This window comes from Sugiyamaella lignohabitans, chromosome B (assembly GCF_001640025.1).
Source record: "Sugiyamaella lignohabitans strain CBS 10342 chromosome B, complete sequence".
Taxonomy (NCBI): domain Eukaryota; kingdom Fungi; phylum Ascomycota; class Dipodascomycetes; order Dipodascales; family Trichomonascaceae; genus Sugiyamaella; species Sugiyamaella lignohabitans.
The window spans coordinates 903,708-919,392 of record NC_031674.1 but is presented as its reverse complement, the minus strand read 5'-3'; the positions used below and the strand labels follow the sequence as shown (position 1 = coordinate 919,392).

General features: G+C 41.5%; 5 protein-coding genes across 5 annotated transcripts; 3 read left to right on the top strand and 2 right to left on the bottom strand.

Moving 5' to 3' along the window:
• Positions 1 to 1,350: 1,350 nt before the first annotated feature.
• Positions 1,351 to 5,367, top strand: YCF1 (ATP-binding cassette glutathione S-conjugate transporter YCF1; the record flags this gene model as incomplete). Its single annotated transcript, XM_018879230.1, has 1 exon — positions 1,351 to 5,367. One exon carries the CDS (start codon positions 1,351 to 1,353, stop codon positions 5,365 to 5,367), a length of 4,017 nt encoding a protein of 1,338 aa, XP_018737165.1.
• Positions 5,368 to 5,571: 204 nt separating this feature from the next.
• On the top strand, positions 5,572 to 7,869 carry SOV1 (Sov1p; the record flags this gene model as incomplete). The annotated part of the gene is made up of 1 exon (XM_018879229.1): positions 5,572 to 7,869. The coding sequence occupies one exon, from the start codon at positions 5,572 to 5,574 to the stop codon at positions 7,867 to 7,869; it is 2,298 nt and encodes a 765-aa protein (XP_018737164.1).
• A 61-nt stretch (positions 7,870 to 7,930) lies between these two features.
• AWJ20_2291 (uncharacterized protein) lies at positions 7,931 to 9,508 on the bottom strand (the record flags this gene model as incomplete). The annotated part of the gene is made up of 1 exon (XM_018879228.1): positions 7,931 to 9,508. One exon carries the CDS (start codon positions 9,506 to 9,508, stop codon positions 7,931 to 7,933), a length of 1,578 nt encoding a protein of 525 aa, XP_018737163.1.
• Positions 9,509 to 10,843: 1,335 nt separating this feature from the next.
• On the top strand, positions 10,844 to 12,310 carry GAP1 (amino acid permease GAP1; the record flags this gene model as incomplete). The annotated part of the gene is made up of 1 exon (XM_018879227.1): positions 10,844 to 12,310. The coding sequence occupies one exon, from the start codon at positions 10,844 to 10,846 to the stop codon at positions 12,308 to 12,310; it is 1,467 nt and encodes a 488-aa protein (XP_018737162.1).
• Positions 12,311 to 12,743: 433 nt separating this feature from the next.
• Positions 12,744 to 15,602, bottom strand: ATG2 (Atg2p; the record flags this gene model as incomplete). The annotated part of the gene is made up of 1 exon (XM_018879225.1): positions 12,744 to 15,602. The coding sequence occupies one exon, from the start codon at positions 15,600 to 15,602 to the stop codon at positions 12,744 to 12,746; it is 2,859 nt and encodes a 952-aa protein (XP_018737161.1).
• Positions 15,603 to 15,685: the final 83 nt, after the last annotated feature.

Sequence of the window (15,685 nt, the reverse complement as noted above, 5' to 3'; positions counted from 1 at the left end):
TGTTTTCTCGAACCTGGCTAACATCTTCTAGATCAAAGTCTGAACATTACCGCGTTTTCAGACAATTTCCCGTTTATCTCCAAGCGGCTGTCGGATAAAATAAATCATGGGCAAAAATGGAAAAACAACTGATCAATTTTCAATTTGCAGCAAATTAAAGAGATTGGTTACCGATCAGGATAAAATGCAATGCGTTCTGCTTACATATAAGACAGAAGTACTGGTCCTACTCCGGCTAGTCGTGTGGTATCTTGATATCGATCATTACCATTTTCGCGATGACTATGCATGATTGAATTGATAAGAAATTTTAGAGCGCATAGGGGTAACTCTAACAATTTTTTGTTCGCAAGTCGACCGTCACCTAAAATATACGCGTAATTTTAACAATTCGAAATGAAATGCTTTATCTGATCATAGTACGTCAACTACTTGACCGGGCCAATGCTTCACTTGCGCGATAGCGAGAAGATATAGTGCAAGTAACCTTATGCATATTTTGGTGCCGTGTAGGGAGATCGACTAATGTTTCAAGTCGTTGATGCCGTACGTCGGCCTCTGCAATAGTGACTGTTAGATGACTCCGATAGAAAAGCCGATAATAGATAAAGATTAGACTTTGGCCATCTTCTTTTTATTTTTTTCAGATTACGGAATCTGTCTTTTCCTTTAAATTCGTACTGCGTGTTTTTTGGATATCCAAAGATGGAGCAGCCGCTGGGAACTTTTGGAGTGTCGACTTCAGAGCATCTGATAGCTCCAAGTTATCAGTGGCTCATGAAGCAGAACCACAACTCGACAAATCCATTGATCTCTAGAGTTGATACTGTGTGCAGAATCTCCGGTGGTGGATGGGATATTATTAATGAACACGGTTTCTTTTCATCATGTCTGTTGGAGACTTATTTCACCTTGCTTCCTGAAATTGCCCTTTTTATCGGATTGAGTATCCAGCTAAAGATGCTTTCTGGTGAAAAAGTCAAGAAAAACGGTCAAGCCATTTTGATCAAAGCATGGGATTACTATTTGAAGTTGGTAAGTTTTTCAGATTTGTAATTAGTTGTTGGAATTTTATTTTTGGTAGGACGAGTAAATATCATATCTTTGGATCTCGGAGTTTTATGTGCATATTACTGAATCAACCTACACTAATTAAATCAGATTACAATTTTTGCTAACTAAAGGCAGGCTCTTGTACTACTACAAATTGTTTTCCAAACCGGATTGACGTGGATCAACCATGTCTCTTCTTCTCCTTTTGTTATACCTGATCTCTCATCTACAGTGGTATTATTACTCGTCTTTACCGTTCATGTAGCTGAGACTGGTAAGGTGGTCGTGCCAAGTGCTATGTTATTGTGGTACTGGCTTGTTGCATTGACAAGTAGCTCGTTAAAATTGACCAATTCGCTACTTGATGAAGAGTATAACAGCTCGCTCCTTCTATTCCTGCTGAGAACATTTGTTACTGTTAACTCTGTATTTGTGTTTTCTCTTGAATGGCTTGTTCCTAGAATCCGTAACAGAAATGTTGACAAGGATCTTCGTAATGCCGACATTTTCTCAAACTTGTTCCTCCTTTGGCTGAATCCTTTGATTAACACCGCTTTTAAGACTGATATCACTGAGAGAGACCTCCCTGAAATGGAGGATTCTTTTTCTACTTCAGAATTGAGTGATAAGCTTTTGGATCATTGGAACAAGAGCAGTAGAAAGGGTGCCGTTGGAATGGCATTTACAATTGCAAGAACATTGAGATTAGAGCTTGTTGCTCTTATCGGAGCCGGTTTTGCTATTGATATTCTCACCTATATCCGTCCTTTCCTGTTGCAGAAGATTTTGTTGTTTGTTCGTGAGTACAACAACGACCGTTCTCTACCTCTCTCTATTGGTATATATTGGACTCTTTTGAATGGTCTTGTTTCACTGTGGATTGTGTTTCTGCAAAACCGAATTGGTCTGTCTGCTGTTCGTCTCAGTGTCGGTGTCAACGGTGCCATTTATGGCTCTGTATTTGTCAAAGCCCTTAAATTGTCTGCTAGATCAAGAGAAACTAAAACTGCATCTCACATTATTAATTTGATGACTACTGATTTGGGTCAAGTAAACAATTGTATGCAACAACTGCTTCCTCTGTTTACCACCCCCTTGGAAATCGTTTATTGTTTTATTGTGTTATACAGCTTCCTTGGCTTCAGCTTTTTCGGAGGTGTTTCAATTATGATCATCGTTGTTCCATTAAATGCATATGTATCATCAAAGTTCAGACAGTTAACTGTTGATTTGATGAAAGCTATAGATGAGCGTGTCAAGATTACAACCAGTATGTTTTCGAATGCCAAGAGTCTCAAGCTGTATGCTTGGGAGGGCCCTTGGTTAGATCGTTTGAAGGAAGCTAGAAATGAGCACGAGCTCGTACTTCGTAAGAAGGTTATGTTCTGGCTTACTATTCTGACTGGTATTTGGAGTATTGTTCCATATTTCATTGCTGCCGGTGTTTTCGGTGCATTTTTATACATGGAAGATCGTCCCTTGACTGCCGATATTATCTTCCCCTCATTGTCATTATTCAATCTTCTCAGTGGTCCTTTGATTGCTATCCCATATGGTATTACCATGTTGATTCAGTCCAAGGTTTCCTTCCAGAGGTTCGCTGATCTTCTTTCGGCTGACGAACAACCCACCGACCAACTCATTCACTTGCCACCTGTGAATGATCCTAAGAGTAAGTTACCAGTTGTCAAGTTCTCAAACACAACCGTTAGCTGGTCTGAGTCTGAAGATGCTGCTGTAGCTCTTGATGAAATTGATTTTGAAGCCTACAAGAGACAACTACTCTGTGTCATTGGAAAGGTTGGAGCCGGAAAGTCGGCTTTGGTCAAGACTCTCTGTGGTGAGTTGTTCTTGAAACAAGGATCAGTATCAATTAGAGGAAACATTGCTTATGTGCCTCAAGAACCTTGGCTCCTTAATCAATCTGTCAAGGACAATATTCTTTTCAGAAACAAATACGACCCAGAGTTTTATCAAAAGACCCTGGAAGCTTGTGATCTGGTCTACGATATCAAGAACCTTCCTGATGGCGATGAAACTGAAGTTGGTGAGAGAGGTATTAGTCTTTCTGGTGGCCAGAAAGCTCGTGTGTCACTTGCTAGAGCAGTATATGCCCGTGCCGATGTTTATGTCCTTGATGATATCCTTTCAGCTGTTGATGAGCATGTTGGAAAGCACTTGATTGACCATGTTCTAGGAAAGCATGGTCTTTTGGCTTCGAAAACTATTGTTCTCGCTACAAACAATGTCAAGGTTCTGGCCGAAGCTGATAACATTATCTTGATAGAGGACAAAAAAATTAGGGAATCTGGCAGTCCTTTGGAAACCATTGGTAAAAAGGGTCCCATTTATGAGCTTATGAAGGAATTCGGAGCTGCTCAACATGAAACTGTGGAGGAACTCAAGGAGGAAATCGTCACAGTTGCCGTACAAGAGGAACCCGAGGAGCAATTTGATGATCTTCGTCGAGCTAGTATTGAATCGTTCAGATCTATTTCTGAAGAGGCTACAAAAGAGTTGGAGAGACGAAAGAAGTCACAAGACGCCGTGGAGTCTGGTGCTGTGAAGTCGTCTGTGTATCTGCGTTATTTCCAGGCGTCGGGTATTGGTCGTGTTACTTTATCTGTTATTATGATTATCATGGTTGGTGCTCTTACCACGTTAGGATCGGTTTGGCTGAAGTTGTGGTCTGACCAAAGTATTACTGGTGCTACGTCAGAGTCACTTTATTATCTGGGTGTCTATGTGCTAATTGGAATTGTGTATGGAGTTATTCACGTTAGCAGTACCTATATTGCACAGGCCATTGCAGGATTGAAGGCAGCTGAAGTCCTTCATGACAATATGGCTCAAATGGTTTTGCGTTCGCCTATGTCATTCTTCGAACAAACACCGTTGGGTCAGATTTTGAACAGATTTACTACTGATATCAACGAAATTGATAATTCAGTTGCTAACACTTTGGCTTCTACTTTCCGTGTGCTCATGACCATGTTTTTCGCTGTTTTGGTTGTCTGTTATTCCACCCCCATTGTTACCATTGCTGTATTACCAGTTACTATTCTTTATTGGTACTATCAAAAGTTTTACCTTGTGGCATCTCGCCAACTTAAGAGATTATCAAGTGCTGCAAGAAGTCCTATGATGGCCAATTTTGAAGAAAGTGTCAAGGGAATCAAGGTCATTCGTGCATTTGAGAAAGATCGTCACTTTATCCACGAGAACAATATTCGTTCCGACCTTGTATTGAAGACAGTCTCCCATGCGGCATCCGTTGATAGATGGCTCGCATTAAGACTAGGTATTATGGGATCGTTGTTTGTCCTTTTCACGGGTATATCCGGTGTTTATATGGCCAAACTGGGTCTTATGACCGAAGGTGTTCTTGGTCTGGGTATGTCTAATGCAATGATTATTACATCGCAGCTATGGATGGTGGTGCGCCAGTCTATTGAGATTGAAAGAAGAGGTGTGACTATCGAACGTATCTTCCAATACCATGCATTGAAGAGCGAGGCACCTGAAATTGTTGAAAATAACAGACCTCCAGCCTACTGGCCATCAGAGGGTCGTATTACTTTCGATAAATTCAGTACCAGATACAAGGAAGGAATGAAGCTTGTCCTCAAAGATATCAATTTGGATATCAAACCAAGAGAAAAGATTGGTGTTGTGGGAAGAACTGGTGCTGGAAAGAGTACACTTACTCTTTCATTGTTCAGACTTATTGAGCCAGCCAGTGGCACAGTTGTCGTTGACAACATCAATACCAACGACATTGGTTTGTTAGACCTAAGACACAACATGTCCATTATTCCTCAAGATGCTCAGATTTTTAGTGGTACTGTCAGAGACAACTTGGATCCTTTCCGTGAGCGTGATGATACCGATTTGTGGAGAGTTTTGGAGTTGTGCCACTTGAAGGACCATGTTTCTGGAATGGAAGGTGGTCTCGATGCTGCATTGGCTGATAGTGGTGAAAACCTAAGTAAGGGTCAAGCACAGCTCATTTGTCTTGCAAGAGCTTTGTTACACGACTCAAACATTCTCGTCCTAGACGAAGCTACTGCTTCAGTAGATGTGGAGACAGACAAAATCATCCAACAGACTATTCGTACTGAGTTGAAACACAAGACTATTATCACTATTGCTCATCGTCTCAATACAATCATGGATAGCGATAGAATTGTGGTGTTAGAAAAGGGTGAGATTGCTGAGTTTGACAGCCCACAGAACTTATTGGCCAAACCAGAGTCATTGTTTTACGGTTTGTGCGAAAAGGCCGGATTGGTTGGCAATGAAGATAAAAATTGATTTACGTTTACTATAGATTAAATAAAATATTTTTGATATTATTTCGGTATATACGTAGACTTTGTCAAGCTATCTATTCCTAACTCATAAACTGCACATATATGGCAGTAGTGCGGCTGAAAATTATTAGTTTCATGAGAATGTGTGTGATCCGACAGACATTTGAGAAGACTCTTGCAATGCGATATTCCACTTCACGGTTTTATGTTCAAACAATCGAGTCCTAGACTGGCAAGGCATTTGACACGCCGGAGTCTTTTAAAACGTGGTGCACCTCTTGCACGTACGGAGAGGAGGAGGCTTAGGGCATCAGAGCGTGAACCTAGTACAGTGCAGCCAGCAGATGGCTCTTTTAATATTGATCAGTTACTAGAGGCATTGCCAAAACTGCCTGCCCACCAACAGGATGTAGTGAGATCATTATTAAATAATCAAGGGCCAGCTAAGGTTGATAAACTTTTAAAGGAATCATATCATATGGTTGGCTCAAAACAAGGGCCTACAGAACAGAGGAAAATCAGCGCTGGTGGAAGAATCAACCTCCGAAATAAACTGATCTACGACCCTGAAACTTCCCTGGAAACCCTTCAAGAATATTTTCCTCTTGTACTACAGAATCCGACTGCATTTGATAAGCTATTCTGGAAATCGGTTGTCCAATTTTATAAAATCACTAGAGCTCAGGGCGCTAAAGTTAGCGAAGAGTCGCCGCCACCATACCAATTTTTCGGTGAGTTATTCGAAGTAGCAAAACTCCAAACAAACACTAGGATTCGGTATTCTTGTATAAAGATCGTGGGTGATATTCTGTATTCATATAACACAGTACGGATGGATCCCTTCAACGAAGTCGAGTATATGGACAGCTTATCATACTTCGGCAATTCGTATCGTGCAATCCAGATATGGAAATCTCGACGAACAAAGAAAGATGTAGAGGGTTCCTTGTACTGGTTAGAGGTAGGTATTTTATACCACCAGCAGGCTAAACTATTAGCAAAAGCAGAAGGCCTAGCGGAAGAAATGATCCAGGAATTTGGATATATGCAACCAAGAGTTATAATAGGGTTTATTAACTCATATGGTCCGACAGGAAACTCTCAGCTGATTGATAAATGGGTAAACCAGCTGACTAGAGTAATTGAGCTGAATAATTTTAAGTTGGCAAATGAGAAGCTTTCGGAGGAAGCTGAAGATAGAATCGATGCTGAGAGAGCAAGCGCTCTGTTTAATCAAATTAAAGCCCCTTCTGCTAGCGACTTGGAAAAAGTTGTTGCTCTGCTCTTGAAAAACCAATTATGGTCGCAAACTGCTGTTTTAATAGAGTACATGGAAAAATGTGGTATGAAAAACTCTGCTCACCGGATGTTACAAGTTCTAGATTCTACCACTAGACGATTGGTGAACGAGGTCAATACTCCCAAAACATTAATACCTAAGCAGTTTAGGCGGTCAAGAAGGTTGGCAGCTCCGGAAACAAATAGACAGTTAATGGTTGTTATTAGCAAGATCATTTCTGTGTACCCCGAAGTTCTTGAATATCCAAAGTTTTATGAAGCCTGGCTCAGGGGGCTAACTGGACTTGAGTTATATGACAATGCAATTACTGTTCTAGAAGCTATGATTGACAGAGGGATAAAGCCGACTCCCCAGCATATAATGTCCTTAACTCGGTCACTGTTAGGCAAAAACAAGATCGAGATTGCTTTAGAATTATTAGCGCGACTAGAAGAGAGCTCGTCAGAGTTTTCGCCTGCTCCAACCTCTTCATTGTATGGGCTCTTTATCTCTTATGGAGCAAGAAGAAGTGACCACGAGCTTGTCAGTGGAATAATCACAAGAATGTATTCTCAAGGGTTAGATCAATCGCCGCAAACTTTTAATGCCCTGCTTTTCTATTACTATAGACATAAGGATTTTGATTCGCTGTTTAAGCTATTGGAGAGGGTGAAGGGACTTAAGGGTTTCGATCTCAGTCATGCCAACTATCGCTCGATTTGGATGATTCTGAGAGACTACTATAATCTCTTTAGTTTGAAAGCTTTGGCTGTAAATGGGCAAACTATGCCGCCCAATATTCGGGAACTATTCATTCAGATGGTGCAAAGTGGGAATTTCCGTTTATCTATGAATGTTTTTGAATATGTTCTGCAGACGTTCCTATTGGCTGGTGATTATGAGGGAGCAGTGGCTATTTTGTGTTTTATGGATACAATCACAAATATTAAAATTCCGGGTGTGATCACTGTGAGCGTTCTTCAATTGGCATCTAAAATCCATCAAAAGACAACATATGCGTTTTCGCGGCCGTCAAGAAATGAGCTCATTGTTGAGCCAGGATATGAAGCAGAGACTGCGTTCTCTTGGGAAATGGTTGCCAATAAAGTTTGTGAGACACTTGAGATCGATGGCCAGTCGACGATTTCTGCAGCCAAACTTTTCGTTGAAAAAATAGAGGCACCTAATGAATATAATAGACTATCTGCCGCAGATGGCTCTTGATTCGCTTTTTTTCTGTATATATGTGTGTGGCATCTGTATTTATTTGTATATTTATTGACATCTATTTTCTACCCATTTTTAGCCATCTTGGGGTACCGGAAAGTCCTCCTCTAGGTTTTGCAGGTGCTGTAGCTTGGTTTTCCTTGTCCAATTGGTCCTGTTTTATCCCAGGGTCCTCCGAAATGGGTTTAGCAGTCGACAAGTACTTGTCCTTTAATAGTGCTGTGCTGCCCCCATTCGTGAGAGGGCCATTCCACTCAAGATATACCAAATTCCTCTGACTAAATTTGTAATCCCATAAAAGTGACATCTGTGGATCCAATGTTACTTTAGGGGGACTAGTAAAAAGAGCAAAAGGAGTAGTAATATCTTCTTTCAAAACGGATCTGACGAAATCATAGATACTTGATGCCTTGTTATCCGGATAGAATGTAGATTCTATCTGAGTCTGATCTGGTAATCTGACTCGCACTTGATAATTTTTGATTTTACTTAGCTTCTTGGCTTCCTCCGATTCCCGGAGAGCTTTTGTCATTAATGGCCGATTAGAAGCACCTTCAGACATGGCTTTTATCTGGTTATGATAATGCACAAATTGCTGTTGTGTCATTTTCGTCTCCTCTTCCGCAGAGGAGACAAATCTAGCGGATGAAGTGTCAGATCCAGGAAGATATACCTGAATATTTGGTAATGTTGGAACTGTCGTAGAAGGCAATGGAACGCTGTTGCCTTGAGACAACTCTGGTTCCGATATTTCCATGGAACTATCAACTGGTTTGGGCCCAGAAATTTGTTCTTGTTGTGAGGAAACATGCCGAGGGTCGGATAAAAGATTAGGGTCCTCGATTTGTTCTGAATTTAGAGGGGTAGTTGATTCTGCTCCGCCTTTTGGCAAGTCCTTCGAAAATGTTTCTGAACCCACTTCTACTGGTGGAGCAGACACAGGTTTAGATCTTGTAACAGTCTCAAATTGCGAAGACGAATTTGGGACTGGAGCCGACACCGAGTGCGAGGTCATGTTCGTGGGATGTGTTTCTAAATCGGCACTTAAGGGAATGTTACTCGATATCGTTTCAGGTACAGTTGAGTGATCCCTGCTTTCAGACACCTTCGCATCTTCTTCAGCCAATATCTCTCCTGCTGTAACTCCAACATCTGGAAAACCATTAAGAATATCCAGCGCCTGTTCATATTCTATATCTGTGATAGTGAAACGGATTTTCAATGAAGAGTTCCCACTATTGAATCCTAGCGAGGCCAGCGACTGATTAAGTTCTTCTAATTTCGATATCGATCGGCTGAAAAGATGAACGGATGCAATTTCATACATAATCTTTCCCGAAGTCGTTCCTGACGAAGGCACAGCAACTGATCTTCGAGTAAAGTTGATACCAGACTTTTTTTCAAAATGCTTTAGAATCTGCCAGATTGTGGTAGTATTGGGAAATTCCCCTACAAGCGACTCACTGAAACTGGGTGGCAAATCGACAACATTAATCTTTATCTTAACATTTGCTGTCACTTGCTTTCCATTTGTTCTTTTTGCGAGAAGCTCTAATTTCGAATTGGGCACCAGGTTACTTAGTCTGAATGGCAACGACTCATTCAAGGCTTTACTATTTCGCCTGAAAACGGACATGGTTAGAATATCACGGGTCAATTGAGAATATACCCGCAATGCGGGTAGCAGCAAAACTCAATAGGTAAAAGTTAAATCAACCAAATACTTTTCAATTGCATAGACTACAGCCAAAACAATTGATATAACTGTGTCTAATCACCACATTCCCCCTTTTAACATTATGCCATTTGCTTGTAACATGCATCACTTACCTCAACTCATAATTTACAGGATCCAATTGCCAGGCTACACAAGCTTTGGCTTTTATCTCACCTAGCAACATGCTAGGCGTGCATTTTACACGCGCTTGCTTTATACCAAATACGACAACAACCTGCGACATTAAAAACTGAATTGACTTTTCCAAACTTTGGTTTACCAAACTCACTCGATTGTGTCTGGTTATCAAGCATCTTACAGATCAACCAGACCAGTGATCCTATATTCAGCCGTGTCTCACATAAGAGCTTTGTAGCCCTTACAGTACCCCTATAATACAAAATCTCATCTCATATTTTAGCACTTCTCTCTACAAGTAAATATAAATATCTCTATAGAAAGTATTTAATTCAGGAAAATGAGCTGATGACATTGCTATTTGTACTTATCTTAATTGAGTTTTTTCGTAAATGCTTTCATTAAAATACAGATCCTGACCTGAATGGCCCGTTGGCCCGTTAGCTACCTTGTAGACAGATAAGATTTTGAGTTGTTCTAGTATCTATTGAATAGAGGTAGTGATACAAGGTTAGTTTTGTGTCCCATCCAGCACTTTTAAAGCAGGGTCCTATGACGCAAGAAGAAGGTTTGTTATTGCATGAGATATGCAGCATCTGCTACTAGAATAGCAGTTTTTCGATAATCTTTAAAACTTCGGTGCATATTTCTGCAGAAGAATGGCTTGCGGACCTGAAAATTTTGACAGGCCCGCTAGACGCTAATGTAGGTCCACATTAAATAGTCATCGGCCAGATTTCTTTTTTTTACCCCTTTTTTGGCAGACTTTTCTTGGAAGTTTTTCTATAGGATCACATGAATTTGCTGCACTTACCTTGACCCACTTATATGATCTGATATTTTGATAGTTCACAAATATTAGCTCTAACCAAGGTGAAAGATATTCCTCAAGATTTTCTTACTTGGTAACCCCTACAAGCCTCAATTTAATAACGGTAGATTACGCTTAGGTTTAAGTTGCAACTCAACATTTCCTAGGATTCTAACTCTGATTTCCACGGTCGCTGGTTGGTGAGGGCCCTCGCTTTTCAACTACATTCTATAAAATAGAGGGTCGTCCTTAATTTTTTCATTTCGTACGTTAAGTCTGGTCATAATTTTCTAGTATTTCTAAATATGGAGCGTTCTCTTGATATTGAAAGCTCGCCAAAACTGGTAGAGTCTTCCACTCCTTCGGAGGGCTCTGACCGTGGTGTCGTGTTAGATAAAAAATTTGGCTTTATGACACAGCTCATTGATAGTTTTCGACCCATGGATGTATCTGAAATTAATACGTCGGAGATGACATTGGCTGAAAGGTCAGCTGCTATTACAGCCAAGAGTCCTCTTAAACGTGGTCTTAAAAGCCGTCATTTGCAAATGATTGCCATCGGTGGAACTATTGGAACTGGTTTATTTGTAGGAAGCGGTGGTTCTTTGAGTCAAGGTGGACCAGCATCACTGGTAATTGGATATATATTGACAGGAATGATGCTGTTTTGTACTTTGCATGCTGTCGGGGAGTTGGCTGTGCGTTTCCCAGTGGCAGGTGGTTTCAACACATATGCTACACGGTTCCTGGATCCAGCATGGGGATTTGCAATGGGCTGGATCTATGCGCTACAATGGCTCATTCTTTTACCCCTGGAACTTGTAGCTGCTAGTCTGACCATTCAGTATTGGCGAACTGGCGGTGGTGCTGCCGCTTCTGTTAATCCCGATGCTTGGGTGGCTGTGTTCTTTGCATTAATCATATTTATTAATGTCTTCTCCGTGAGGGCTTACGGAGAGACTGAGTTTATCTTCTCTACTATCAAAGTAGTGGCTGTAGTAGGCTTCATAATTCTGGGCATAGTACTTGTAGCAGGTGGCAGTCCCAACCACATTGGATATATTGGTGCCAAGTACTGGATTAACCCTGGACCATTTGCTAATGGATTCAAAGGTGTTGTCAGCGTCTTTGTGAATGCCGCTTTTGCATATTCTGGGTCAGAGTTAGTTGGCTTGGCTGCTGCTGAAACTCAAAATCCCCATAAAGCTCTCCCCTCTGCTTGCAAGCAAGTATTCTGGAGAATCACTTTGTTCTACGTTGTAGCACTTACTCTCGTCGGGTTTTTGGTTCCCTACACTGATCCCAGACTCCTTGGAACCTCTAGTGTCGACGCTAATGCTTCTCCCTTTGTTATTGCAATTATTAACTCTGGTATCAAGTCTCTTCCTAGTGTGGTAAATGCCGTTATTCTTATCAGTGCAGTTTCAGTGGGAAGCAGTTCCGTGTACGCATGTTCCAGATGTTGTCAGGCACTTGCTTCTCAAGGATTTTTGCCAAAGATTTTTGGATATATTGACCGAGAGGGACGACCAATGGTTGCCATTGTTTTTACACTTGTCTTCGGTCTCCTTTCATTCTTGGCTGGTTCCTCGGCTGAGGCTACTGTTTTTGACTGGCTTCTTTCATTTTCTGGAATGGCAAGTTTATTTACTTGGGGCTCAATCTGCCTTTGTCATATTAGATTTCGAAAGGCTATGGCTGTTCAAGGCATTTCTCTGGACGAGCTGACGTTTAAATCTGCTGTTGGAGTTTGGGGATCATGGTTTGGGTAAGTACTGGCTTTTGACATATATTGGACTTGTTACAATTCTAACATCTGCAGATTTTTGTTTAATGTTCTAATTCTTGGACTACAGACTTATGTTGCATTATTCCCCATCGGGGGCTCACCCAATGCAGCAGATTTCTTTCAGATATTCTTGTCTGTACCACTGGTAATTGTGATGTACATTGGTTTCAAATGGTGGTATAGACCATCGTTTGTTCGTTCGAAGACTATGGACGTTGTTACTGGTTCCCGAACCGTTGACATTGATTGTATCAGACAAGAGCTTGCTGAACAACAAGAATATCTCAGAAGCAAGGGATGGATCTACAGGACTTACAGATTTTGGTGCTAAGTCAAATCGTAATTTATAGCTATGTCGGGCACCGAAGTTGTCAAATATATAGTGTATTGAAATGCAAAAATTATAATCATTATTGTCATAATCTAATTTGGATAGAATCATTTGTATTTCTAAAGGTTAGTATTTGTGAATTTTGAGATTCATTTAGCAGACCAGATATGATACTTACATCCTGTACATCTTGTAGTTGGTCAGGCTCTATTTGGTTTGTAACACCCATTAGAGTTTTTGATACAGCTTCCGTGGCTCCTATCATTGGCCGGATAAGCACAACTGGAGCAGCCCTCATAACAGCGATAGCAGCACCTTGAGCGTTCCCTCGCTCGGCCGCATCAACACCAATGTCAGCAACGGCATCTCGAGCCATAGTAAGATTCTTGCCCATGCTTTTATACGCCGATCTCAGGCCCTCGCTTACACCTCCAGGTTGATTAGCATACAAACTGACAATATGCTGTTGATCAGTGCTGGGCGAGGAAGGCTCTTCGTCATCGCTAACAATATCGTCGGAGTAAGGTGACCGATACGCAGCACCGAGAGATCTAGCTGAAGCACCACTGCCACCCAAAGCCTGCTCCGCACTTTCTAGAACACCCTGTGTGCCAGCAGCCAGTTTCGCACCCAACTTGGCCAATTCATTGGTTGTGTTTTTGGCAAAGAACCATGCACCCTTCTGCAAGCCTCTGACCACTCTTCCATCTTTTTTGTACTCTTGTAGCGGAATCACAAATAAGTCTCTCACTCCGCTTCCGAGCCTCACAAGTGAATGAACTGAGGACAGTCCGGATAAGAACTTGCCCAATTGATTCTGCTTGATATCAGGCATCCAAATGCCATTAAGTAAATCTGATACCTTTCCGAATCCATCAATTCCATATAGCACAACATGCCGTAGAACTATATCCGCACCATCTAATGTAAAGAAATTCATGAACTCTATGGTTCTTCCTGATTTCAGTCCCATGTAGTCGACCTTTTTAGGCTTGTAGTCTAACTTCACACTCACAGAACGTACATCAAGTTTCTGAATGAATATCTCTTCATTAGTTTCTGCGACCACAAATCTTTCATCCTTGAACTCAAAAAATCTTGTTAAGAAATCAAGTGCATCCTGGTCTACAATCAATCTGAGCGGAAGGACTGAAACTTTCAACTGAATTTCTGAGACCGCCAAATAATCTACTGGCTTTACGGTATCTAACAGTATATGCACCATACTAGCATGCGATTCGCGTTCCCCAGCGTCTCTCATATAAGAGAGAAACTTATTCCACGTCGAAGTATGAACATTGTCAAAGATCTCCAAATCTTTCACTCTGATATCGATCGTGTTCAAAACAATGCCACTGGTATCAGGGGAGTAGTGGGATAAATCAACCTGATCATTGACCCCGCCTAAAACAATGACATCTGCACAGACGTCGCGAAGCGATATTTTCATTTTGTAGCGTTTAGATCGCTTTAGAGCCAATTTCTTCTTGCGTCGATACCCGAGGTCTACAGACCTACGATTAGCGCTACTTGAGCGCGAGGTGATGTTGGTAGATGCATTACTTCCGGCTTCGCTCATATCATCATTAAGTTCTCTGTTGATAGCTCCTCGTAACATATCAGGGTCGTCGCCAGCTGGGACACCAATGTAAATAGAGTTGAATAACAAGTCACCTACAACGGTCTGCACTTCGCCTTCGGGAGACTCGTTTCGAATTCGACCCCTCTCCTCGTTGTTTCCGACTTCTCCCGAATTCCTTGGAGATGGTGTGAATCTATCAGAGGCTGAAACTCCCCGTCCATTAGCTTCACGATGGAACTGATCTGCAGCATACTCAACTCGATTCACCGCTTTATTGATAGTATCTCTGGTGAAACTCCAATCATACCCGTCAAATAATAGCCAATCGACTGACAAAATCCGTGCTTTTATTGTGATTAGGGGCTCTTGTTTTTCTGTAGTGGGTATTGTGGCCGTTACACTCCGACGTCGACGAGGAGTGCTAACAGGCGAAGTCGATCCAGATTCTGTTGGCTGCTCATAGATTGAGGGTAAATCTTTGGCAAAATGATCTTCTTCAATGTTCAAAACAGAATCATGTGTGTACGCTCTCTGCTCGAAATTATCAAGTCGTGCATATGATTGAGACCCATTTCTTGACGAAGATGAAGACGTTGAGGATGCATATGGTGACGCCTCACTCACCGAAGATATAGATCCTTCAATACTATTGCTGTTGCTTGAGTTCTTACTCTTACCTGCCAAAACACTCAAATCTTGTTCCAGTAGCATATCAGCACGAGAGACACCATTATTTAATGATCCGGACGATGATCCAGAATTCCATTTTAAACGGGTGGACTGATCTACGTAATAGCTCTCTACAAATTCAAGATTGGAAGGAATATCATCATTAATAACATCATCCCCCATTTTAGAAAGAGCAGTAGAAGAAGTATATCCATCCATGAAGGTTGTTTCATCAACTTCAGAAAATATGTCTACCAAATTTGGTAGCTCTGTACGAAACCTGATCCCATCATTAGCTTCTACCGGGGGTTTCAAAGCATTCAAGGTTTGGATTAGTACTTGGGTGGAGTCAGCACATGTATTGAGAGTGACAGAATCGATTGTAATGTCGACTCTGGGCTTACGATTGCTGGGGATCTTGATAACAGATTTTAGAGTTGAAATCGAGCCTATCGAAACATATCCCTGTGACAGAAAGAATTCTGTAACTCCACTCACTGCCGGTATCCCTACAGTCTCTAGGTTAGATACCTCATCAACAAGCAGTAATGCTGATCGTTTGACGGAAAGATCAATTGTGCTCTCTGCTCCTAAAGCAAAATCAACCTTGCTGTCCTTTATAATATATAATCCCTGAGAAGGTAGATCCAGGGGATTCAATTCCACCACACAGTCGCGAAGAAAAAGTTGCATCTTGAACAGACTCTGCGGATCTTTTATCGTCGCTACTGAGTTCTCAATGGAGTCAGTCGGCTGCTTCTCTTTTTCCAGGGATT